Source organism: Rattus norvegicus, chromosome 10, assembly GCF_021556685.1.
Source record: "Rattus norvegicus strain SHRSP/BbbUtx chromosome 10, alternate assembly SHRSP_T2T, whole genome shotgun sequence".
NCBI classification, from domain to species: Eukaryota; Metazoa; Chordata; class Mammalia; order Rodentia; family Muridae; genus Rattus; species Rattus norvegicus.
Genome location: NC_141543.1, coordinates 18681236 through 18705633, shown reverse-complemented (window position 1 = coordinate 18705633; position 24398 = coordinate 18681236). Strand labels below are relative to the sequence as shown.

The 24398-nt window shown below is 53.7% G+C and overlaps 6 protein-coding genes across 15 annotated transcripts; 3 read left to right on the top strand and 3 right to left on the bottom strand.

Annotated features, from left to right (window-relative positions):
• Positions 1-336: 336 nt before the first annotated feature.
• Cldn9 (claudin 9) lies at positions 337-1768 on the top strand. Its single transcript, NM_001011889.2, is given in 1 exon segment — positions 337-1768. A coding segment is annotated over 1 exon segment (654 nt). The 5' UTR covers positions 337-699; the 3' UTR covers positions 1354-1768.
• Positions 1769-1912: 144 nt separating this feature from the next.
• Positions 1913-6414, bottom strand: Cldn6 (claudin 6). Of its 3 annotated transcripts, none has more exons than XM_087570169.1 (4): positions 5338-5999; positions 4986-5171; positions 4565-4628; positions 1913-3339 (listed from the first exon to the last, which is right to left on the bottom strand). In XM_087570169.1, the coding sequence occupies exon 4, from the start codon at positions 3321-3323 to the stop codon at positions 2664-2666; it is 660 nt and encodes a 219-aa protein (XP_087426295.1). In that variant the 5' UTR covers positions 3324-3339; positions 4565-4628; positions 4986-5171; positions 5338-5999; the 3' UTR covers positions 1913-2663.
• Positions 6415-6834: 420 nt separating this feature from the next.
• On the top strand, positions 6835-8812 carry Tnfrsf12a (TNF receptor superfamily member 12A). Of its 2 annotated transcripts, none has more exons than XR_015630501.1 (4): positions 6835-6957; positions 7591-7750; positions 7981-8115; positions 8208-8812. XR_015630501.1 is itself a non-coding variant. In NM_181086.3 (4 exon segments), coding segments are annotated over 4 exon segments (390 nt in total). In that variant the 5' UTR covers positions 6835-6863; the 3' UTR covers positions 8264-8807.
• Positions 8813-9036: 224 nt separating this feature from the next.
• Hcfc1r1 (host cell factor C1 regulator 1) lies at positions 9037-10677 on the bottom strand. 6 transcript variants are annotated; one of them, XM_087570164.1, is made up of 4 exons: positions 10432-10677; positions 10204-10303; positions 9597-9725; positions 9037-9385 (listed from the first exon to the last, which is right to left on the bottom strand). In XM_087570164.1, exons 2-4 carry the CDS (start codon positions 10287-10289, stop codon positions 9250-9252), a joined length of 351 nt encoding a protein of 116 aa, XP_087426290.1. In that variant the 5' UTR covers positions 10290-10303; positions 10432-10677; the 3' UTR covers positions 9037-9249.
• On the top strand, positions 10477-15847 carry Thoc6 (THO complex subunit 6). The gene is given in 13 exon segments (NM_024384.2): positions 10477-10754; positions 13568-13683; positions 13787-13851; positions 13940-14043; positions 14133-14170; positions 14250-14298; positions 14400-14471; positions 14554-14656; positions 14896-14945; positions 15028-15090; positions 15174-15284; positions 15369-15503; positions 15582-15847. Coding segments are annotated over 13 exon segments (1026 nt in total). The 5' UTR covers positions 10477-10715; the 3' UTR covers positions 15663-15847.
• Position 15848: 1 nt separating this feature from the next.
• Positions 15849-24250, bottom strand: Bicdl2 (BICD family like cargo adaptor 2). 2 transcript variants are annotated; one of them, NM_001106982.1, is given in 10 exon segments: positions 15849-16365; positions 16457-16577; positions 16756-16886; positions 17227-17376; positions 17488-17685; positions 18412-18558; positions 18643-18759; positions 18893-19108; positions 22675-22969; positions 24177-24250. In NM_001106982.1, coding segments are annotated over 9 exon segments (1524 nt in total). In that variant the 5' UTR covers positions 22957-22969; positions 24177-24250; the 3' UTR covers positions 15849-16203.
• Positions 24251-24398: the final 148 nt, after the last annotated feature.

The window sequence follows — 24398 nt, the reverse complement described above, 5'->3', positions numbered from 1 at the left end:
GTAATATTTACCCCCCCCCAACACAGAGTGAGTTAGAGGGGTGGCAAAGAGGGTGCAGGCTCAGGCTGAGAGCTCATCTGCCCATTCCAAGTCAATTAATGGGCTCCTCTCTCCCCTTTTCTGTTTGTCCCATCTTCCCGGAATTTTTTTGTTTTGAGTTTCCACTTGGTTCTGGCACCAGACTCTAACCCCGAGGGCCCCCATTCATTCCCTTTTCACCACCGCTCTGGTTCTGCTACCCAATAGCAGCCTCCAGGTCTCTTGCTGGACTCCTCCCCTGCCTAGGCCTTAAAACCCCGCCTGCAGCCAGCGCCCTCAGACGCCCCAAGTGGCACCTCACAGTTCCCTGTTTTGAGACAAGCTGTATACCGGCTGAGAGAAGACTTCAACCAAGAAAGAACGTGAGCAGCCAGCAGAGAGGGACGCGGCTGTTCCTAGTCCGTGGCGGATCTGGAGGGGCTGTGATGGGCTGAAGGCTTCCAAGAAGACACAAGCAATACAGCTGAGCGGGACCTAAGGACTTCTTCGTATTCAGTGAGTATCAGATGTGTGAGAGGCCCGCAGATGTGAGGTCTGGCCTGGCCTGAAATCAACAGCTTCCCCTACTGAGCAGTGAGAACCACCCGAACTCCAACACGGTGCTCCCAACCCTGTTGAGTGATTCAGGCTGAGAGCTGTGAAGACCGGAGGAGCAGATAGATGGCTTCCACTGGCCTTGAACTCCTCGGCATGACCCTGGCTGTGCTAGGCTGGCTAGGAACCCTGGTGTCCTGTGCCCTGCCACTGTGGAAGGTGACCGCCTTCATTGGCAACAGCATCGTTGTGGCCCAAGTGGTATGGGAGGGGCTGTGGATGTCCTGTGTGGTCCAGAGCACTGGGCAGATGCAGTGCAAGGTGTACGACTCGCTGCTGGCGCTGCCCCAGGACCTGCAGGCTGCCAGAGCCCTCTGTGTCGTGGCCCTCCTGCTGGCTTTGCTGGGCCTGCTGGTGGCTATCACGGGCGCCCAGTGCACCACATGTGTGGAGGACGAAGGTGCCAAGGCACGTATTGTGCTCACCGCAGGGGTCCTCCTCCTCCTCTCGGGCATCCTGGTGCTCATCCCCGTCTGCTGGACAGCCCATGCCATCATCCAGGACTTTTATAACCCACTGGTTGCTGAAGCTCTCAAGAGAGAGCTGGGGGCTTCCCTCTACCTGGGCTGGGCCGCTGCTGCACTGCTCATGCTCGGAGGAGGGCTCCTCTGCTGTACGTGTCCCCCGTCCCACTTCGAGAGGCCCCGCGGCCCCAGGCTGGGCTACTCCATCCCTTCCCGTTCAGGTGCTTCGGGACTTGATAAGAGGGACTATGTGTGAGCTGAGGCTTCTTCCAGAAGCTTCCACCTTGCGGCCTTATACCTGGCACTGGGCTACATCCTTCTATCTCATCAAATTCATGCGCCTGGGAAGTTCACTTCTTTATTTGGCCAGGATTCGGCTCTAGAGGGTGTCAGCTGGTTTGGCTTGAGCCAACCCTCTGCGGTGGCAGCAACCTTGAGAAAACTGCAGATACTGGGTACCCTGCCCATCGCCGTCTCCCAGGATATTGCTGTGATTTACTTTCCTGGACTGATTTACTCTGGAACCTGGGCCTCAGGCCCCTTGCCTTCAAAATTAGATGTGGACTGTGACCTACCAGGGTTTCAGCTGGTCAAGTCTAGCCCAAGCAGTCCCTGAATTCAAGTTGCTCAGCCCCCTGCCCAACCTGGGAATAAAAGCACATTGTAACTGAGCTTCCTCTGGTCTGTGAAAGGAGGGCGTGTGGACTGGGGAGGGGGGCTGGGTAATCTCCAACCAGTGAGCAGCTTGCTTAGACTGTGAACTGCACCTCACTCTAGCTAGGCTTCTACTGAACACCAAGAGACATCGGAGGCACAATATAAAAAAAAAATCATGTTTTATTAAGTAAAACATTGTGTGGGCAGGGAAATGTGCAAGGTTAGAGGTAAGGGGGAGGAGGGTCTACAGCACAGCTGGGACCGTATGTGGGGAGAGTACACAGTAACCTTGGTGATGGGATTCAGGGGCCAAAGGTTGGAAGACTGAGTTGAAAATTCTTAGGTAACTTATCACCTGCCCTTCCAGGACTGGGAAGAGTTTAACCAGGAGCGGGTGTGTCTGTCCTGTGAGTTACCTCCAGCCACAGCAGGAACTCTCGGGACAAGCCATTTTGAGAATCGCAAAGGCCAGATTCACAGGCAGCCTTAAAACACTTTGCACAGTAGATCCCCAGAATGAATAAAGACACAGGAACTCAGGGTCAAATCCCTCCAGCTACAGTAGGTAAAAGCGAGAAATGCCAGTAACGGAGCGATAGGCGGAGTTCGGACTCAGGGTGAGACAGGAAAAAAAAAAAACAAAAAAAAAAAAAACGAGAGCTGGAGGTCAGTCAGAGCGCCATTAGGGAGAGCCTGTCTCAAAAACAGGTGGAACCAACCCTAGGGGGCAGGGTACCACACAGCTCACTGTGGAGTGCTTGCCTACCAAATATGCGGGGCCCCAGGTTTCATACCCAGCATTGCAAAAGGAAAACAAGGAACAAGACAAACCCCAAAAACTACCCCACATCATTTCTCACGGCTCAGCTCAGGTTCTCTGGCCAGTAGAGCCTCACTCCCCAGTGGGCATCAGACATAATTCTTGGAGGGGTATTCGGAGGGTCCCCGAGAATGTGGGACAGGCGAAGAATAGCGGGCCACATAATGGCTGGGTCCCTGGGTCCCTCCAGAAGAGCAGGCGCAGCATAGCAGCCCTCCACCTATCAGCAAAAGGCCTGAGGCGGCCCAACCCAGGTAGAGGGAGGCCCCTAGCTCTCGCTTTTGAGCGTCTGCGACCAAGGGGTTGTAGAAGTCCTGGATGATGGCGTGGGCAGTCCAGCAGATGGGAATGAGGGTCAGGACCCCGGAGATGACGAAGATGACACCAGAGATGAGCACCAGACGAGACTTGGAATTCTTGTCTTCCACACAGGTAGTGCACTTGGCTCCGGCAAGGTACAGGAGTAGGCCAAGCAGGACAATGAGGAGGGTGATGACACAGAGGGCTCTGGCAGCCTGCAGGTCCTGGGGCAGCGCCAGCAGCGAGTCGTACACCTTGCACTGCATCTGACCAGTGCTCTGGACCACACAGGACATCCATAGCCCCTCCCACACCATCTGGGCCACAACGATGCTGTTGCCGATGAAGGCGGTCACCTTCCACATCGGCAGGGCACAGGACACCAGGGCGTTGACCCAGCCAAGCAGGGTCAGGACAATCCCCAAGATTTGCAGACCAGTAGAGGCCATGATGAGGTTGAGGGGGCTGTTACAGTGTGAGGGAGATAAAAGAAGAAAAATGTTAAAGAGAGGCAGATCTGGACATCCCTTCTCACCAGCTGTGATACCAGCACTAAGCACCTTGATGGCCGACCACGGTGTTCTGCAGTGTGGATAGATACACTCCCTGGGTCAATCAAGAGCAGACTACGAATTTAATTCTTCCCTAGACTGTGACAGGTGGAGAATGAAATCCTGTTGGTCTTCATGCAGAGGACAGGAAATAGGATGTACCTGAGGCACAGGCCAGCCCACAGTGACAGCTGGGTTCTAGTTTTTAGGTTTTGTTCTTAATTTTAGCTGAGACAGGGTCTTATGTAGCCCAGCGTGGCTGGCATTGAGCTCCTGATCATTCAGTGTCCACCTCCCTGGATGCTGGGACTACAGGTGTTTAACCACCAAAGGTGTGAACACCTCACCCAGTTAGTGCTGCGGTGGGGACTAAAGGCAGGCTTTGTGCATGCCAAGCGAGCGTTCTAGGAGCCGAGCCACATCCTCAGGTACATTTTATCAAAACAAAGACAGTGAAATGTTAGGAGTGTAATTTTGGAACGGCCGGGCTCTCCCCACAAGTTTCAGGCTCGACCTTATCGCTTCGGCACTCAGATGAAACCCCAAGCTTCCTCCCACTACCTAAGCAAGGTTCAAGTGGAAAAACGACAGCTCTTTCAGGTAGCTCTAATTCCTTGGAATCCCGCCCTCCCTATGTTCGGTCATCTCCTCCCAATCCCTGGTAGTTGCTGGAAACCCTTCCAGGCCAGGCCCAACCCACCCTGTAGGGCAAGAGAGATAGGGAAAAACAAGCCCTTTTAACCCAAAGCAGATTTTTCTAGACTACCAGCTCATTCTGGGTCCACCTCCACCTCTAAGAGTCAAGGCGCATGCTTCAAGGCTGGGAGTATTCTTTTGACTTTTAGACCAAAGGCCGTGCTACCTATCCCCTCTCGACACAGTTTTAGGAGTTAAAGCTCAAGACCCCAATGCCTTCTGTAACAGGCTGCACCTGTGTCCTTCACGTCGCACTTCACGATGTTGATACTAAGGGAATCAGTTCTGCTTTGCTCCATGCCGTGGCTCCCCGTTACCCTCTGTTCTAAATGTCCACCTGGCCCCTAAGAATGGCATAGGCCCGCCCCTTTCGACTCCTCTCACCTGCAGTCTCACGCTGGAGACCATTCTCCTTTCTCTCATCTCTGTCCCTCTCTACTTACCAAATGCTCAGTCAGCTTTGTCCGAGGGCGTCCTGTCCGGTTCGGCCACCCACGATATCCAAGCCTAGGAGTGCGAGACCAGGAGGGGCTTAATGGCGGCGCCCGCAGAGCTGGGTCCGCGCCTGCAGGTGAGGGGGAAGGGAGTCCCGCCCCAAAGTGGCCAAGCAGGTGGAGGAGGGGCGTCCTAGGTTTCGGTGTCTTTGTCCCAGGGGAGGGGGAGGGGCGTTTAACTTTTCTGGGGCCGCGGGGACCTGATCGCCTCGCGGGGCTCAACACAACACTCTTCTGCCTAGGGACATGCTTCCCCAGGTGGCCGCCACCAGGATCAAAGCTCCAGCACTCTACTCAGGCCCGCACGCATTCTGCCACATCCCCTGCCTGCGTATTTTCACACCCCAATTTACACATTCCCCAGGCTCACCTGCAAAAGAGACCGCTAAGATTCCCAGGTCGAAAGTGGAATGAGGGCGGAGGCAAGGGGTCTTAAAGTCTCAATGACGTCACGGGACCACCTCTCTCTGGGAGGAGCAGAGACCCCGGCCGCGATAGCCACCTGAGCGTGTTTCCCAACGTTCCCTTTAGTCACCGGCCACTCCAAGGGCGGGACCTGCTGAGTTCAGCAACCTCGGCTGTGACTTGAGAATTTACTCAACTTTCCCCAGTTCCAGTTTCTCATTTTGCGAATGAAGACAGGTCTGTATGTTACCTAAAGATACATAACTTTTGCGGGTTTGGGGGGGCTGGGGCGGGAGAGGACCTGTCACACTGCATACCTAGGGTCAGAGAGTTGGTTCTCCTCTTCCACTCTGTGGACCCCAGGGATCGAACTCAGGTTGCCAGGCTTGGCAGCAGACACTCGTATCCACTGAGTCATCTCGTGCCGTTACGTTGTTGTTGTTGTATTCCCGAGGCCCTTAAGAAAGCAACATAAAGGGGCTGGAGAAATGGCTGCTCTTCCAGAGGTCCCAAGTTCAATTCCCAGCAACCACATGGTGGCTCACAACCATCTGTAATGAGATCTGATGCCCTCTTCTGGTGTGTCTGAAGACAGCGACAGTGTACTTATAAATAATAAATAAATCTTTAAAAAAGAAAGAAAGAAAGAAAGAAAGAAAGAAAGCAACATTTGTGACCGGAGATGGTGACACATGCCTTTAATCACCGGCCTGGGAAGGCAGAGAGGCAGGCAGATCTCTGTCAGTTCCAGGTCAGCCTGGTTTACTTCTTGAATTCCAGGATAGTCAGGGCACAGAGAAACCTTGTCACAAAAAACCAACCACTCAACCAAAAAGAAAAAAGCGGCACGTGTTTCTGGAAAGATGGTTCATGGGTTATGAGCCTTTCTGCTTTTCCAGGTTTTTGCCCTCATCTTATAACTACCTGAGATTCCATTTCCAGAAGATCCGTTGCCCTCTTCTGGACTCCAGAGACACTCATATACGTGGCACACACACACACACACACACAAATAAAATATATCTCTCCAAAAGGAAAGTAGCATATAATATATATGCTAGTGGTACTGTGTACTGGAGTATACCAAGATCAAGACCAGCCTAAGCTATACAGCAAGATTCTGTCTCCAAAAAACCCAAACCAAACCAAAGAAAATCTGGGTGTGGTGGCGTCTGCCTGCAGTCCTAGCACTTGGGAGGCTGAGTGTTTCGAATTAGAGGCTACCCTAGGATAGAGTGTGAGATCTTGTCTCAAGAACCCCAAGTCTGGGGGTTGGGGATTTAGCTCAGTGGTAGAGCGCTTGCCTAGGAAGCGCAAGGCCCTGGGTTCGGTCCCCAGCTCCGGAAAAAAAAAAAAAAAAAAACCAAAAAAAAAAAAAAAAAAAAAAAAAAGAAAACCAAGTCTGGACAAAACAAGCAAACATAAAGGGTGTGTGGATATAACTCAGTGCTCGCCTGGTACGTTCGAGCTTCTGTCTCCACCCCAGAACTGCAAAATGATAGACAAACAAATATAATGTATTTGAACTTAAAAAGAGGAAAACCCCAACTATGCAGTTATGTCTTATAACTGATTTCCTCAGCTCCATATCCTGGGGACTCAAGTTCGCAGAGGGCAGAGCAGGGTAGACACTTGGAGGGGCTGTGTTGAATGAATGATTTAACTGACTGGGTTTAACTTCACGGAACTGAACAACTTTCGGCGTCGCAGAGCAGAGTGGCTGCAGGGGCGGGCCCAGGCAAAGGCTCCGCCCCGGAAGGCGGGGGCGGGGGCGGAGCCGCAGCCCCGAGTCTTGGCTGGCCGGTGGTGGGAGCAGACCGTTCTTGCCTCTGAACCGGCAATCATGGCTCCGGGTTGGCCGCGGCCTCTGCCGCAGCTCCTCGTGTTGGGATTCGGGTTGGTGTTGATACACGCCACGGCCGGGGAGCAAGCACCAGGTATGCATGGCTCAGAGACAGTAAACCTCGGACTTGGGGGTGTCAGAAACGGAATTTGAGTGTTTGGTGAACGGAGGGGAACCGGGAAGACACGAGGATCTGCGGTCCGTGCTCTTCAGGCAGCGTGTTCCAAATGGGGAAGGTCTCACTCCAAGTTTTATCCGCAGTCCGAGCTTCAGTTTCGCTACCTGTCCAATTGAGGTGTGGGGGTCTTCTGTCCCAAAAGTGAGAGCCAGAGTAGAGAGAGAAAGTAAACTTGAGGGCAGGTTTGTTTTGGGAAGGGGGCACGCCCTCACACTGGTCTGTAATGGGGTCTGTCCGGTCTTGGTATCTAAGAATCGCGAAGGGGCAATGGGGACTTCGCCCTCTATACCATGTGGGGGTGCCCCTTCCATCCGGTGACTTCAATGCCCAGTTATGCGGGGGGGAGGGACTGGGGTCGGGCCCGGTGCCCAGGAGTGAGTCACACTGTGGCGAGGGGGGGAACTGTCCCCCCCCTCCCAAGTCCCGCGTTACCCGACCCCCTCCCGCACTGCCGTGTCTGGGTCAGGCGGTGCGGTCACCTGTGTGGAATGCGGGGGTGGGGGGGCGATGGTGACTCACGTTATTCGAGCCGACTGACCCTGACCTCAGCCCCCAGAATAGCCGCACCCAGCCGCCAGCTTCTGACCTGCAGCCCCCTCCCCAGGCAACGCCCCATGCTCAAGCGGCAGCTCCTGGAGCGCGGACCTCGACAAGTGCATGGACTGCGCTTCTTGTCCAGCGCGACCACACAGCGACTTCTGCCTGGGATGTGAGTGGGGGTGGGGACGGGGCTGGTGGCAAGCGGATCCTAGATCTGGGTAGGTGGTTGTTGGGGCAGAAAGGAGGTCGTAGACTTAGGATATAGGAAACCAGGGAAAACTGACTGAGGAAGGGACTTTTATAAGGGTGTGCGTTGGGAGGGGGGTAAGCTTGAGACCCTTTGAGGGCAGGCTGGATTGGCGTCCCAAGGGCAAGATCTGATTTGAACCCGATCACTAGGCGCAGCAGCACCTCCTGCCCACTTCAGGATGCTATGGCCCATTCTGGGAGGCGCTCTTAGTCTGGCCCTGGTTTTGGCGCTGGTTTCTGGTTTCCTGGTCTGGAGACGATGCCGCCGGAGAGAAAAGTTTACTAGTAAGTGAGCTCTCCACCCTCGCTCCTCCCACCCCCTTCATCACGTCCCTAATTGTCCCCTAATCGCAACAACCCCACTTCTTATCTTCCAGCCCCCATAGAGGAGACTGGTGGAGAAGGCTGCCCAGGTGTGGCACTGATCCAGTGAGGAGCACCCGCGCTGGTGCCCATTCATCGTCCATTCATTCATTCTGGAGCCAGCCTGGCTTTCCAGAGACAAGCCGCGCCAGACTCTTCCAACCACAAGGGGGTGGGGCGAGGTGGTGATTCACCTCCAAGGACTGGGCTTAGGGTTCAGGGGAGCCTTCCAGGGTGTCTAATTGCCCTGTCTCTGGTTCTGGGGCAGACAGAGAGCCTCAAGCTAGGTCACAAAGCGACTCATACTAAGGATCTGCAGCATTTGCACAAGGGAATCTCTTGCTCCCCACAAGTCCTGGAGGCCTGGCCGACTTGAGGGGCAGACACAACACTGGGTTCCACCCACTCGGATGGACTGAAATGCCACTACCCTGAGTTTTAGCCCTGGGAGTGGGTTAGATTGAGGGACCTGTTCATAACACTAAGGGGGCTGGCCCTCTGGGAGGGCTGGTCCCAGTACACACAAACACAACCCATCCCCCAAGGGGGTGATATTTATTTTGGGGATAAAGTTTGGAGGGGAGGGAGACTTATTAATAAAAGAATCTTTAACTTTAAATGGTTTGGCGTATGGCCTCATCCCTAGTTTGACTCCCCAGAACTGGAGGGAGGGAGTCAGTCGGCCACTGCGGGGGCGGGGGCGAGGCTCTGACTCACACATTCTCAATGCCTGGAGCCCAGCCTGCCAGGACCTGGCTTGCCCTCACCGTTTTCCAGGGAAGATTTTAAGGAGAAAACCCCAGCTTCCAGTACCCCACCCTCCCCAGAGGCTGCTGAGAAACCTTCAACTGCTCACAGGTCTTTATTCACTAATGGGGTGACACCTTCTCTTCCCAGGCTGCTTCGAATCTAACGTTCCACCGAGCTCAGTGTCCTCCTGTCAGGGAAGGGCCTGGTGGCCAGGCACCGGGTTTGGAGAAGGCCTTCATCCCTTTCTGGGAGTTGCTGGTCTCTATAGTCAGGAAGAAGGTGGGGAGGGACACAGGTCATCGACACTCAGAGCTCCATGATCTCCCCAGCTGGGGACGCAGAGTAGTAGGGACTGGGGTTATCCCCCAGCCTCAGCAGCCGGAGGGCCTCAGGAATCAGGCTCCCGGGATAGCGCCAGAGAAGCAGCTCGGGGCAAGGGCTCCTGAAAGAAGAAAAAGGAAGAGTGAAAGTACAGGGCAGTAGGCTGGCCTGGCAGAGCCACCTCCTACCAGGTCCAGGTCCCCAGGAGCCAAAGATGGAGAACAGCACAGAAGCTGGCTGGACGCTAAAAATAGCGCGAGGAGGCAGAGCATGAGGAGGGGCTCTGAAGACCGGATGTGATCTCTAGAAAGCCCTCAAGGGGAGGTGCCTACCTGAGTGGTGGCAGGGCTTCGGGAAAAGTCACAGGGGGACTGCAATAGGGGTGGTCATTATGTAGGCTGAGTCGGGAGAAATGGGTGGCCATGTTCTCCTCAGACAGGAAGTGCTTGTGCAAGGGTTCCCTGGGGGAAAGACCAGAGAAGAATAGATGCGGGGATGTTGAGAGTGGAGGCAAACTGATGAGGACCAAAGGTGACATTTTGGGACCCCATCTGCCCCTACATTAGGAGTTGCTTCTTCGGGGCTCTCCATGTTCATTGGCACAGCTCCTCGGAGAGGGGAGCTGCGAAATAGCGCCAGGTGTAGTCCACCCTCTTTGCCCCTTCCCAAAGATCTGTCCACCTGAGTCTGAAGGGTAAACCAGGATTACAGAATCAGCACTGTCTTGTGTGGCCTAAGCCACCTTCCTCTCCCAGGCTGTACACCAGGCTACCTCGGAAATCTTGACCTTGGCTTCACAGCTTCAACACAAGCCCAAGCATCACGGTTTCCTGCACCGCCTCGCCACTTTCCAGGATCCCCCTACTGACCAACCCTGGATCCCCCAGCCAAAACTCCTGCCCTCCGCTAGTCCGGCCCACTCAGGGATCGCTTACGCACCTGGTATCCAGGCCAAGAGTCACCCCAGTGGTGGCCCGTGGGTCCCGCCCTGGGGGGCCTCGCTCCAGGGGCTGTTGCAGGATCATTACGGCTCGGGGTCCTGCAGATAGAGGGGTGGGATTCAAGCAGCAGAGGCGGAGCCTTTGAGGGCGTGGTACAGCGCGAGGGGCGGGGCCACCGGCGTGCGCACTGGAGACGTTCTACGCAGGCGCGGAAGACGACCCGTACGAGGTTAGAAGGCGGGACAGGTCGGCGCGGTGGGGGAGGGGATCCGGCGTGGCTGGACAGCTCTGGGAGCTGCTTAGCATAAGGGTGCTTCGTGGAGTTCTCCTAGGTTTCTGTGGTTCGAGACAGCACGGACCTGCCGTCTTAGTTGTTGAGCGATAGGCAGTGCCAGGTCTTGGGGCGCAACGAGAAGAGCCACACTCAGGCACGTCCGGAGTCGAGAGGTTGTGTCGCGCGTCGAGAGATTGTGTCACACGTAGAGCCTTCTGGGACTTGTAGTTCTCAAGATGGAACATGCCACACCGCTCGCGGTGCCTCTGGGTCAGGTGAGTCGAGCGTGTGCACACTGCCTTCTGGGGTTTGTAGTCTTGCTACTGACATCTGACCCTGGAGTGTTCCAGGAAACCCAGTGTTCAAAAATGATTTGTGGGACTCAAACTCTGAGCCCCCTACCCCCAAAGTGACCCCGAACTTTGGGATGTAATAGTGACAGAAGGATTCTATGTCGATACATTTTACTGTGCGGGATAATAGAGCCATTTAAAAAATTTAGCACCGTTGGATGAGGTGCCACATTTAAATCCTAGCATTGGGAAGACAGAGGGAGACACTCTCTGTAAGTTAGAAACTAACCTGTTACATAGAGAATTCCAGGTCATCCAGTGCTATATAGTTAGGCCTTGACTCAAAAAATGTTCATCCCTAGCAAGCGCAAGGCCCTGGGTTCAGTCCCCAGCTCCGAAAAAAAGAAAAAAGAAAAAAAAAATGTTCATCTTAACTGTACACGAGGTACCCCTCCCCTTTAAACTTAGGGTCTTGGGCATTGTAAAAACATGCTGTATCATTTAGTTACACCTCCGCCCAGTGCTTACTGTTGTGAGACAGTCTCGTTAAGTCTTGGACTTTGTTATATACTGGAGAATGACCTTGAAGTTCTGTTCCTCCTGCCTTTACCTCCCACTGAGTGTTTCAAGCTATTTGGTGTGCTCCCAAGCCCAATATGTACAATGCTGGTGCTCAAGCACTGGGCTTTGGGTAAGAACAGGCTTTAGGGGCTGGACAAAGAGCAGAGGATTTGAGTTGGGTGCCAGCACTCAAGTTCAAAGCTTGTAGTTGCCTGTTAACTCCAGCTACAGGGGATTCAATCCTCTGGCCCCTGTGGACTCACTTATATATACTTCCCTCACATACCTATACAAAGAGCTGTAAAGAAAGGAAGAAGAAAAGAGCATGGTCTAACAACTGAGCAGTTACTCTCAGCTCCAAGGCGCGCGCGCGCGCGCACACACACACACACACACACACACACACACACACACACACAGAGGTATTTTGAGACAGGGTTCCTTGGCTGTCCTGGAACTTGCTCTGTAGACCAGGCTGGCCTCAATTTTACAGAGATCCACCTCTGCCTCCCAAGTGCTGGGATTAAAAGCCTGCACTACCACTGCCGTAACACACGCATGCGCTCGCGCACACTCACACACACACACACACACACACTCTCACACACACACGTATATATTTAAACAAGGACTCATGATGTACATCAAGCTGGCCTAGAACTCGAAGATCTACCTGCCCCTGCCTCCCAAGTGCTAGGACTGAAGGCCTGCATCACCATTGCCCTAATTATTTTATATACATATATATATATGTGTGTGTGTGTATATATATATATATATATATATATATAGTGTGTGTGTGTGTGTGTGTGTGTGTTTAAATAAGGACTCATGATGTAAGCTGGCCTAGAACTCAGAGATCTACGGGCCTCTGCCACCTCTGAATTGCTGGGATGGATTAAAGGCATGCCACCACACTTGGCTTATTTTCTTGTAAAATGTTCTCATTGTTTTATGTAAGTGCTTTCTTACATGTTGTATGTGTGCTTATGGTACACCTTGGAGGCCAGAAGAGGCCTCACAGGGGAGTGGAGGAATGGCCCAGTGTTAAAAGGAACCAAGTTCAGGTCCTAATACCCATATAGGGGTGGGCTTACAGCAGCTTGTAATTCAGTTCCAGGAGATGCAACCTTCTCTAGTAATTTTCATAGACATTGGTACCAACACACACACACACACACACACACACACACACACACACACACACACACACACACACCTTAAACAAAAACCAAAACCAAGGTCTGATAACTTAATGCCTTTAATCCCAGCACTTACAAGGCAGAAACAAGATCTCTCTCGGGCCATCCTGATCTACATAGTGAGTTCTGGGCCAGAGAGGGCTTCTTGGGAGACCCTTTTCTGAGGGGGCATTGGCTGTCCTGGAACTGGAGGTGCAGGTAGTTGTGATCCGCCATATGTGCGGTGTGAGCGTCCTCTGCAAGAGTAGCGCCCTTTTACCTGCTAAGCCGTCTTCCGGACCGCCTCCCCCACACCCCCTGGTTTGTTTTGTTTTTTTTTTTCTTCTTTTCTTTTTTTCGGAGCTGGGGACCGAACCCAGGGCCTTGCGCTTGCTAGGCAAGCGCTCTACCACTGAGCTAAATCCCCAACCTCCACCCCCTGTCTTTTAAAGATTGATTATTTTGAGCCACTTAGTTTTTTGAGATTGGGTCTGAGATGTTTCAGGCTGTCACGTAGTGGGACGTGTCCTCCTGCTTGTACCTTCTGTGTGCTGGGATCACAGGCTATCTGTGTGTGCTTGCTTTATTTATGCAGTGTGCCGTGCTAAGCAGGCACTCTACCAGTTCAATTACATCCTTAGTGTGTGTTTGAGACTATCTCATGTAGTCCAGGCTACCTTTGAATTCACTGTATAGCTGAAGATAACCGTGAATTACCACTGATTTTCCTGCCTGTGACTATCAAGTGCTGGGATTACATCCTGTACTCCCCCCACCCCCACCCCGGGGGCAGTGCTCTCACCATTTATTAGTTTACCTAATCGTGGCAGAATTTCCTGTGAGTGCCATCTGTCTGCTAAACCAATGGGAGAGGTTTGGTTTTGCTCAAAGTCTTAGGCATGGCTTCTCTGTTCTTTTTCTCACTCTCTTCCTGGAGTCCCTCCTGTACAGGCTGATGCCTGTGGTCTTGGCTGAGACCGGCTGAGAAGCCTGGGCAGGGGAGGCAGGTCTGTAGGAGGAGGCCCCAGACTTCTCAGGCTCTCTTTTCCACAGGCTGAGGTATTTCAGGCCTTGCAGCGGCTGCACATGACCATCTTTTCCCAGAGTGTCTCGCCCTGTGGGAAGTTCCTGGCAGCTGGCAACAATTATGGGCAGATTGCCATCTTCAGGTACCCTCAACTCTGATTCCCAGCACACGTGAGCCCTAGCATGTGCTGTCTTCTTGGGCTTAGAGCTCCCTGCTTCTGACTTGGCTCCCTACCTCTCCTTCAGTTTGTCTGCTGCCTTAAGTTCAGAAGCCAAAGAAGAAAGCAAAAAGCCTATGGTGACCTTCCACGGTGGGTATAGCCCTTGAGTCCGGTTCAGGTGATCACAGGAGAGAGAAGGGCATACCTGGACTCATTAGAGTTTTCTGTGTCTCATTAGCCCATGACGGACCTGTCTACAGCATGGTCTCCACGGACCGACATCTACTCAGTGCTGGGGACGGAGAGGTCAAGGGCTGGCTTTGGGCAGAAATACTGAAGAAGGTAGGAAGTCTGGAGCCTGGGAAAGAGCTAAGCCTCTCTACCTCGGAAGGCTTGGGGATCAGTGTTTCCTTCTGTGTTTCTCTCTGAAGGGCTGTAAGGAACTGTGGCGTCGCCAGCCTCCATACAGGTGAGCCAGGACCACAGTCGTGGAGGCATGGGAGGTCATGGACACTCTGTGATTTTGACCCTTCTCTTCCTCCACCCAGGACCAGCCTGGAAGTTCCTGAAATCAACGCCTTGCTGCTTGTCCCCAAGGTCTGATCTTTGCAACCATTCTAGGCCAAAACATCGATTCTTTACCCCTTCTCTACCCCGATGGACACAGACTTTCAACTCTCTCCTGCCTCCCTCCATAGGAGAATTCACTTATCCTAGCTGGGGGAGATTGTCAGCTGCACACCATGGATCTGGAAACTGGGACCTTCACAGTGAGTAGGGGTCTGGAACCAGGGCAAGTCTGGGCCTGTCCTGTGCTTCCTGGGTCCCCTGAGCCTTCCCTCTTCCCCGCAGCGGGCCCTCCGGGGCCACACAGACTACATCCATTGCCTGGCACTGAGGGAACGCAGCCCTGAGGTATTGTCCGGTGGCGAGGATGGAGCTGTACGGCTTTGGGGTAAGGAAAAGTCGAGTTAGAAGTAAAAAAGTAAGCCAGGCCTAGTGGCTCAAGCCTTTAATCCCAGCACTTGGGAGGCAGAGGCCAGCCTGGTCTACAGAGTGAGTTCCAGGACAGCCTGAGCTATGTAGAGACCTTGTCTAGAAAAATAAAACAAAAAAACAAAAACTGAGAAAGTTGGGGGTAGGGTCTTGGGCTTTGGGCTCATCAGGGGCTCTGGCGGTTTTATTTCCCCACAGATCTCCGTATAGCCAAAGAGGTCCAGACCATCGAAGTCTACAAGCATGAGGTAGGAGCACCTGCACCCCTGTCCCCTTCCTCAGATGCCCTCAGATGCCCTCAGATGCCCTCATGTCTTTTCTCCTTTGCAGGAGTGCTCAAGGCCCCACAATGGGCGCTGGATTGGATGCTTGGCAACTGACTCAGACTGGATGGTAAGCAGGGCAGAGTGTGGGATGGCGTGGCCACTGAAAGTCCATGGCTCACAGTGACAGGAGCCTGCTACCTCTCTGCCCAGGTCTGTGGAGGGGGCCCAGCCCTCACCCTCTGGCACCTCAGGTCTTCCACACCCACTACAGTCTTTCCCATTCGAGCACCACAGAAACATGTCACCTTCTACCAGGACCTGGTAAGACCCTCTGTGTTAATTCTGTCCCACTGTCCAGTGGCCCCATGCAGACCTGACCCCTTTACCTCCTCTTTGTCTCCACAGATCCTGTCTGCTGGCCAGGGCTGTTGTGTCAATCACTGGCAACTGAGTGGGGAGCTTAAGGCCCAGGTGCCTGGCTCCTCCCCAGGACTGCTCAGCCTGAGCCTCAACCAGCAGCCAGCAGCCCCAGAGTGTAAGGTAGGTCTTGGAATGGATGCGGGGTCTCATGGGGCCTGCGGGGTGGGGGAGTCAGCCACGTGTCTTCTTCGCCTCCAGGTCCTGACTGCATCAGGCAACAGCTGTCGAGTAGACGTCTTTACCAACCTGGGCTACCGAGCCTTCTCCCTGTCCTTCTGACATCACAATCCTCCATTCCAGGAGCTGGACGGGTGTTTGTGTTTTGGATGGGGGTCTTATACTTTAGCCCAGGCTGGCCTGGAACTCTGTGGCTTAGCTTGGTCTCAGACTCCTGTCTGAGATTTAGATCTGTGAACCATAACATCCAGCTTTTGTTTTCCTGTCAAAATAAAATTTTAGGCTTTTCTTGTTTGCATTTTCTTCCCCAAAAAAGGAGACCAATTAAGTATAGTGATTTATATATTGCTCTGACTTATCCTTACACATAAATACTCGTCCCCACCCCTCTTGCACAGATGGGGCAGGGCCTGGCGCTTAGAAAAGATAGCTCTATATAGGTTCAAAAAATAAACAGCTTTGCCCCCGCCACCCACCTGGGGCTCCTGCCCCAAAGCTGGCCCCTGCTCCCAAAGTGCCTCTGTCCACCTCTTGGGCATGGAAGATAATGACCTCCCCTGGAAGTCATTTAGGCCCCGTGGTTTCATTGGCTGTTAGGAAATTGAGCTCCAGAGTGAGAAAAGGTAGTCCTGGCCCCCAACCCTCAGGTCCTTCGGAAGAAGTTGCTTAGAAAGCCTCCACTCTGCCCGGATCCCAGGCGCAATGAAAAGCGGGTCTTCGAACGTCTTGGGGCGGCTGCAGCCTCACTGAGCTCTTTCTGGCGCTGGGAGCGCAGCTGCTGTCCAATCACTACCTGCATGTCATCCTGCAAGTAGGAGGCAAAGCAGGGTGGGTATGGGGGTGGGGTCAGGTCAAGATGCCTGTCCACCAGTCCTTCTCAGGGCCTGCCCTCTCACCTGCCAAGCCTCGAGCTCCTGCGTCAGCGCCACCTTCTGGCGGATGGCGCGCATCAACTCCCGGGACAGAGAGTCCCGCTCTAGGGAGACGCGATTGAGCTCCAGTGACAGCTTCAAGGCCCTATGAATCAAAGGAGTAGAGAGCATGGTCGGGTGCTGGAACCTCCTGGATTGGGGCTGAAGCTTCTGAGTCAGGATGAAGGCTATACTCTTGTCAGGGTGGTGGGAGTCAGGGACCCAGAAGGACCAGAACACAAGACCCACCGAGGCAGTGGGAGAGACTAGAATGTGGGGCTCACTTGTTCACTGCTTCATCCCGGTCGGAGAGTGCACAGCTCAGGGCTTCCTCTGGATTGTCCTGAGCCCTCAGCTCCTTCTGTCGCTGCAGCTCATCCCGCAGCGACTGTAGCTCTGTGCGGTGCAGCGAGATCTACAGGCCAGGGAAGGCGGCAGATTGGTACAAAAGCCTTGAAGGACAACCTGACTTCCCACAACCTATGCCTCTATAAACACTGCAGGCAACTCAGCCTGTGTTCAAACTTGGAGTGAATCCTTTGACTCAGACGGGTGGGGGTGATGTAGTACTCTACCCTTCAACAGGACGGATGCAGGGAGAAGTTTAGGGAGGACACAGTAGAGCCCCGGAAGGTTTCCTGAAGGTATAGACCAGCTCAGGAAGACTACGGGTTCATTGAAGAGGGGGCTCGACAGTGGAGATGGGAAAGAATTGGACACTCGCGGGCTTTGTGTGCAGTACCATGCTCTCCCACCTCATCCTGCAGCCTGGCCACTTCTGCCTCCTTTTCCTCCAGTATCTCCACTGGGCTCAGGGATGCTCGCTTCTTGGGTGGCTCCAAACTCTCTTCCTGGATTGAAGGCTGGGGACTGGATGCCTCTTCAGTCTCAGGGGACAATATGGTCTGTATGTCAAAGGAATTGGTCAGTGATGTATGTTACCCCTGGGGAAAAAAGGAGTAGAGCCTGCATCCTTCATTAACTATTCGAGTGGGGCTGGTAGGCTGCAAGCTCACCTGAGAGGCTCTGCATTCATTGACTTGTTGGTCTTGGTCCTGATCGCTGTCAAGGCTGTGGGCGAGCTCGGTCTGCAGGGAGGCGCCCGAGATCTCGGCGTCCTGGAGTCGCGACTCCTCCTCCAGCTCCGACACCCGCCGCTGCAGCCTCCTCAGCGTGCTCAGCGCCTCTCCAGCCTCGAAGCGAGCGCGTTCCAGCTGCAGGTCATACAGATCATTCCGGCTGTCTACAGGAAGCCGGCCCTCTGTGGTGGGCCCACAGGGGGCGCCCGAGGGCAATGCAAGGGTCGGCACCCTGGTGGACTAGGGCTGCTCTCCTGAATCACACACAGGTACCTAGAACACACATCTTCCCTTTCGAAGGCACCAATTTCCTCGGCTATAAAGCAGGGCGTGACTGGCATCATCCTCTGCCCCAGGCCTGGCCCCATCAGGTCAACTCACGGAGTGGGTCCCCTCCCCTGTGTAGTCTTCCTTCTAATTCACTAATTGGTTTGATCTAGCATTTATTGATTCTTTTGAGTCCTACAGGTTCACCACAGTCCTTTGAGGTGATACCACCCCCTTTCACAAATGGGGAAACTGAGGCAGGGTGTGGCTAAGAAGCCAAACCGTCTGAACTCAGACGGTCCTCCCTTTTCACTCCTTTCCACCGTGTCCACAGCCCCAGACTTTCCAGGCCAGGTACTTCTGTCCTGAGTTCTGGCCTTGGCCCTCTTCCTGGCCTGCCAGGCTGTCAGATGTACTTTAAAAGTGCCTGTCCATCACTCAATACACTTTCTCGCTTCCCACTTGCCCTCAGGATCCCCTTTGCTCTTGGTGATTTAACTGGCCACATCTCCCAGAAAGTCCGAGGTACTTGCCCAGATGGCTGGCCCCTCCCCCAACCCCTCCTCATGTCTCTGTCCCAGCCCCTCTGATCACCTCCAACTTGTGCTCTTTTCTCTCTCTACGAAGCAGCAGCAACTCCTCATGGGTGGTCTGTAGCCTGCCCTGACCTTTGTCCACTTCTTCACGAAGGCCTCGGACCTGGGCCTCCAGGTCCTGCCGGCGGTCTTGCAGCATCTGATTCTGGGGCCAGATATCAGAGATGAGGCAGAGGTTGGGGCACGGGGCTGCCTGGGCCAGTCTCAGGGAGCTCCATCTGCTACTCACCTCTGCCTGTAGACTCTCTAGCCTCGTTCTCAGCTCTGCCCCTGCCAGGGCCTGAGTCTGACACTGCCCCCGAAGGGTGTCCAGCTCCCGCTGAAGTTCCTGTTCAGTCCTGGAGGCCTGAGGAGGGGAGCTGACAGTGGAGCCATCCGACAGTCTGGATTTAACACTAACCCACCCTGTCCACTGACCTGCCCCCCAACTGAGGACCTGTGCAGCAGCCCCGTCTCTCCAGGGGCCAGGGCCATCCCACCTGGGCCAGCTGCTGGCTGAGCCTGAGATTTTGCTCGCTGAGTTCACCAAGGGCCCTTGCCCGTTCTCGACCACTGTCCTGCTGCTCTGACCGCTGCTCCCCAAGCTGGGCCCGCAGGGCTTCCACATCTCCCTCCAGTTCCACAGCTCTGGCCTCCCACTCAGCACCCCGGGCTGCCAGTCCTCGACGGAGCTCATGATTCTCCTGCTGCAGCCTCTGTGGAGAGGGGGAAAACAAAGCCACCTAAGATTGGAGCAGACTTGGGGACAGATGAAGGGAAGGACACTCAGATCATCTGTGAAAGAGGCCAATCTGTCTAAGGCAGGCAGGCAGGCAGGCAGGCAGGAAAGAAAAAAAAAAAAAAAAGAGCAGCAAGTCAGTAAAAGGCAGAAAGAGAGCTAGGAAGAAGACTCCAGGCCAAATAGGTGGGCTCACACAGGCAGTGTTGGGAGCCATAGCCCTGATGCTCACTCACCTCCTGCTGCCGCCTGGGCTTCTGGACCCGAAGTCGTAACCGACGTTTTTGGCGTCTGAGTCTGGTAGAATTTAAGCCCCGGCCCATAGCCTCTCACACATCGAAGTCTTCTGGAACTTCTGTGGGCCAGCCTCTCTTCCTATCTCCCTCTAATTAACTCCTGGGCTGTCCAACCCAGAGCCCCACCCCTCGATCTGCCCTCCCCCAAACCTGTTGGACTAGGGGGAAGAAGTCGGGGGAGGGGGTGGGCGGTGGTGGCGGAGAGAAACACTTGACACACTGAGGAGCCCAGCATGCATGGGAAGACAGACAAGTCTGGGAGGCTCACTGTCTCTTGAGGTCTTAAAGCAGGAAGGGATGGGCCAAATGACTCTGACCACAGTTGCTACAATTATTAACAGGTGTTCCTGCCGGGAGCTTTGCTGGTTCCCTATTTGCATTACTTCATTTCAGCCACTAGAGGGGGATCATCTTCAAACGAGGAAACAGGGCCAGAAGCTGGAAGCGTGGGACCGCAAGCTAGGTAGCCAAACTCTTACTCAATATTGCTAGGGCAATAAAAGACTGCTTGGTGCTTAGTTCTGCTACTGCTATATAGTTTTGACAAGTCCTTTTAACACCTCCAAGCCCTTTGTCCTTCAACCCGTACTGACACATATCATTTCCATTCAATATTTCCCACGTTCCTTCTATTCTAGGGTCTGGCTATTAAGAGATGAAGGAGACCTTCACTGCCAGAGGGTCACAAGCAAATGGGCACATGCCTGAATCAGGGGAATTCAGAGAGAGAGAGAGAGAGAGAGAGAGAGAGAGAGAGAGAGAGAGAGAGAGAGAGAGGAACAGAGACAGAAACAGCTAACTATGGAAAACTCAGGAAAGTGACAAGAGGGAAGCAGAACAGGGGTTCACTTCAGGAGGAGCTGATGTTTGCATTGGCCCCTGCAGAGCATGGGAGGCCAACCAGAAAGAGGGGGGCAGGTGGAACAGCCAGTACAAAGCAGGAGCAAAAGCTCATGTGTAATTTCAACATCTGGGGAACTAAAGATTGGAGGCTGGCGAGTTTAAGGCCAGTCCTGAGCTGCATAGCAAACCTGACTCAAACGTGGGGCAGGCAGGCAAATGTAAAAGCCCTAAGGAGCAGGCCTATGTCACTGGAGGAACTCAAAAAGACCCTGTCAAAAGAGGGATGGTGTCACTGCTACTAGAGGCCACAAGTTCCCTGGACTTTCAGGCCACAGCAAGGAATTTCAGTTCTGTGATGAGAGCTGCGGTTCAGGAATTAAGTCATAAGCCAGATGATTGCTTTTTCTTTTCTTGAAAGGTTTTTCTGTATATCCTGGAACTTGCTCCTAGACCTGGCTTGGTCTTGGATTCACAGAGACCCACCTGCCTTTGCCTCCCAAGTGCTGGAGTTAAAGGCACCACGTGCCACCGTGCCACCGTGCCACCGTGCCACCGTGCCACCGTGCCCAGCCTGATCCCACTTTTTTTTTTTCTGATCCCACTTTTGATGTTCATTGGCTACCACAGTCACAGAGTCCAGGAAAGCTGTGGCCAGGGTGGGGATGCCGCAGAGCCTGAGGCGGAGCCATGAGTCTTGCACCAGGATGGGGAACTTGGAAGCAGGTGTAGAAGATTCTTGGAGCCTTACAGGTGTGCACAGAGGCCTGCACACCATTTATGTGCACACCATTTATTTGGTGGGTGGCTACCAAGGTCAGCTTAGAGCAGGGATCCAGGTCTACAATGTGGGTACATGAGGACATTTCCAAATGCAGGTACGAACCCCAGGATGAGAGTGGGGCTGACAACAGACCAAGCAGAGGGAAGACCTGACCCTACAACCTAGAATCAGACAAGAATGAAGGAGAGGTATATGGGGACACTTAGCTGCCCACAGTCTGGCAGTGGCTGCCAGTGGCAGGGCTTGTTGATGAGTGAGCCTTTAGATTTAGAGAGGACCAACGTTGTACCCAGGGTCACAGAGCCAGACAGGGATCTGAACACAGGTCTTGTTTGTCCTTAAGTTTTTTATCTGTCATTGAGATGGGATCTCACTATGCAGTCCTGGCTGGTCTAGAGCTTGTGGAGACCAGCTTGGCTTCACATACCTGCCTGTCCCTGCCTCCTGGGATGCCCGGATTGAGCTGTGCTCTACCACACCCTGCCTGAGATATTTATTGATTATGTATTGCTGGGCTGGGGACTGAACCCAAGGCCTTGCACGTGTTACAAAAATACCTTGTTACTGAACTACACCTCCAATTTAGAGTTCTTGTTGTCGTTCTTTCTTTCTTTTTTTTGGGTCTCATGTAGCCCAAGATGGGTTCAAGCTCAGTATATAGCCAAGTACAGCCTTGAACGTCCTGCTTTCACTTTCCAACGGCTGCATACAGGAGCTGCTGGTTTGCGTTTACCTGGCAAGAACTCTGTCATCATACCAAGTACCCATCATCCCCCACTGCTCTTCTTTTCTTAGCTTTTATTTTTTTAAATTAATGTGTATGTGCGAGTCCTTTCTCTATGTGTGTGTTTTCTTTCTTTCTTTCTTTCTTTCTTTCTTTCTTTCTTTCTTTCTTCCTCATATTTTTGGTTGTGAGCCTAGCCTTAAATGGCTGAGCCATCTCTCCAGCCCCTTTCTTTCTTTCTTTTCTTTTTCTTTCTTTCTTTTTTTTTTTTTTTTAGTTCTTTTTTTCGGAGCTGGGGACCGAACCCAGGGCCTTGCGCTTCCCAGGCAAGTGCTCTACCACTGAGCTAAATCCCCAACCCCCCTTTCTTTCTTTCTTAAAGATATATAAGTACACTGTCGCTGTCTTCAGACACACCAGAAGAGGGAATCAGATCCCATTTCAGATGGTTGTGAACCACCATGTGGGTGCTGGGAATTGAGCTCAGGACCTCTGGAAGAGCATTCAACCGCTGAGCCCTCTCTCCAGCCTCTCTTCCTTCCTTTTTTTTTTTTTTTTTTTTTTTTTTTTTGAGACAGGATTTTACTCTGTAGACCAAGCTGGCCTTGAACCCACAGAGATCATTCTGCCTCTGCCTTCCAAGTGTTGGGATTAAAGATTAAAGGTTTGTGCTACCATGCCTGGCTCTTTTTCTCTGGGGACAGGTCTTGGATGTAGTCTTTCTCAGCCTCTGGAGTGTTGGGACTACAGGCTTGCCCTCTCCCTGGCTTCCCTGCCCAGATCTGTTTGAGATCTGTTGCTCTCCCATATGTCCTCTCTCCTTCTCCTCGCTTGGCTCTTCCCGTCTATCCCAGCCCTGCCTGTGCCCCCCCCCCCCCACCTGTCCCGGGCCAGCTTACTTCTTCATGCTCCAAGTGCTGAGCGTTCAGTGTTTCCAGCTGCCTCCGAAGCTCCTCATTGCGCTCCAGAAGCATCTTGCCAAGCTCGGCGGCCAGCAACAGGTCCTTTTCTTTTTGTTGCAGCTGCAGTGCCAGGTCCTCTGGTTCTTCTGGCCCTGGGCCTCCTCCCAGGAAGGAGTCTCGACGCTCCAGCACAAAGGGAAAGAATCCTTCATCGCCACTAGGAGAAGCACCCCCTGAGAGCAGCCCGGAAGAGAAGCTTGGCCCACCAGGGGAGTCCATGGTGCCTACGCATCTGTGAAGACAGGTTGTTGCTGAACATGGCCATTCTGCAGCAGCCCCCGGGCTTGCCCCCTAGTGGCAAACACCTAAGCTTCTCAATCTTGTAGCCTGGGCCAACAAGGGTTAATGATCCTTGTTGGCCACCCAGCTCCGTTAATGACCTCAGGGTAGATTGAGTCTGGAAGCAGAATGAAACCAGCCACCTTGCTCTCCACCTCTCCTGCCCATTCGTTGGAAGATTTGTCCCTGTACTCTGGTGCCACAAGCAACCCACTGACAGACCCTGCTCCTCTTCCTAGTTCCTCACCACTTGGGCACTAATCCTAGAATGGTAGGCTCACATAGACGCAGTCTTAGGGATGAAACCAACTCCCTATCTTGAGAGTGCAGTTCTCACCAGTGGGAACAGCTGTGTCTTGACCCTTTAGCCACAGGGATCCAACTCCTTCCCCTTCCAGAAACTCAGATCTCTGGCTCTTTGCCTTCCCATATCCTTGTCTACTTTCTCAGGACCCAAGTGCGTTAGACTTGGTTTAGCCTTGTCAGCTTTGATGGCCATCGCGCCCCTCTCCTGGATTCCTAGTGGGATCTCCTGAATCCTTATTTTATCAAGACTCAGGTATTCCTGCCTCTACCCCTCCTGACTTAGGAGCCTTCGTCCGCAGACCCCCAATTTCCTTGGTCCCTGGCGCTGACCCAGCACAGGGCGAGGTAACAGGTTGTGCCAGCCAGCGCGCCACAGCCTCCACTTCGGGTTTCTGTTTACTTCCCGGCCCGCCCCTGGGGATGGGAGCCCTATGCTTTATGAGGGCCTCCCAGGGAGAGGGGTTCAGGGGCTCCAGAGGAAAGGCCTGACACTCTGATTTCTCCACGCCAACCCCGGGAGGGTCCCCGCCCCCTACTCACCCGGGAGCCCACGAACACCTGTTCCCCTCCCCTCGACAGGTGCCAAGTACAGCTGGGCCGGAAAATCCCAGGTGTTATACATGTCCGGGTCCAGCTGTCCTAGGGGCTGGGCACAGTGGGTTCCCGGACCCTGCTTTTGGATATCCAATGCCCAGCCACCACTCTCATTGCTGCAGGTGTCCTGGCTTCCCGGAGTTACTTCCAGAGTCCCTAGAGGCTGTTCCCGATCGCCTTCATCCTACCGTTCCGACCGGTCCTCCCCAACCATGCCCCAAACCTAGGTGTCCCGCCCTCAGCACCCCCTAGGCTCTCACCTGTCGCCACCCGGCTCTCTCCGAGGTTCCCCGATCCCCGAAGACCTCTTCCGGAGGCGGCGCCAGGTGCAGGCTTGCACAGGTGACGGGGCGGTGCTGCGGGAGGGGCTGGGTCGCCCCCTGGTGGTGGGAATGACTGGACACTGCCAAAGGAAAGTCCCATCCATCCTCTTAAAGAATCTATCTTGCTCCTACTGGGCACATTAATTGAACACCTACTAT

What these genes read in the sequence shown, in the direction of transcription:
- Cldn6 (XM_087570169.1), bottom strand. Translation starts at nt 3,323, where the DNA reads ATGGCCTCTACTGGTCTGCAAATCTTGGGGATTGTCCTGACCCTGCTT.
- Hcfc1r1 (XM_087570164.1), bottom strand. Translation starts at nt 10,289, where the DNA reads ATGATCCTGCAACAGCCCCTGGAGCGAGGCCCCCCAGGGCGGGACCCA. An exon ending in ACTCTTGGCCTGGATACCAG is followed by an intron (nt 9,726 to 10,203) that starts GTGCGTAAGCGA and finishes TCTTTCCCCCAG; the next exon opens with GGAACCCTTGCACAAGCACT. An exon ending in GAAGCCCTGCCACCACTCAG is followed by an intron (nt 9,386 to 9,596) that starts GTAGGCACCTCC and finishes TTCTTCTTTCAG; the next exon opens with GAGCCCTTGCCCCGAGCTGC.
- Bicdl2 (XM_087571401.1), bottom strand. Translation starts at nt 19,454, where the DNA reads ATGGGCCGGGGCTTAAATTCTACCAGACTCAGACGCCAAAAACGTCGG. An exon ending in AGCCCAGGCGGCAGCAGGAG is followed by an intron (nt 19,109 to 19,367) that starts GTGAGTGAGCAT and finishes CCCTCTCCACAG; the next exon opens with AGGCTGCAGCAGGAGAATCA. An exon ending in GAAAAGAGCACAAGTTGGAG is followed by an intron (nt 17,686 to 18,411) that starts GTGATCAGAGGG and finishes TATGACCTGCAG; the next exon opens with CTGGAACGCGCTCGCTTCGA.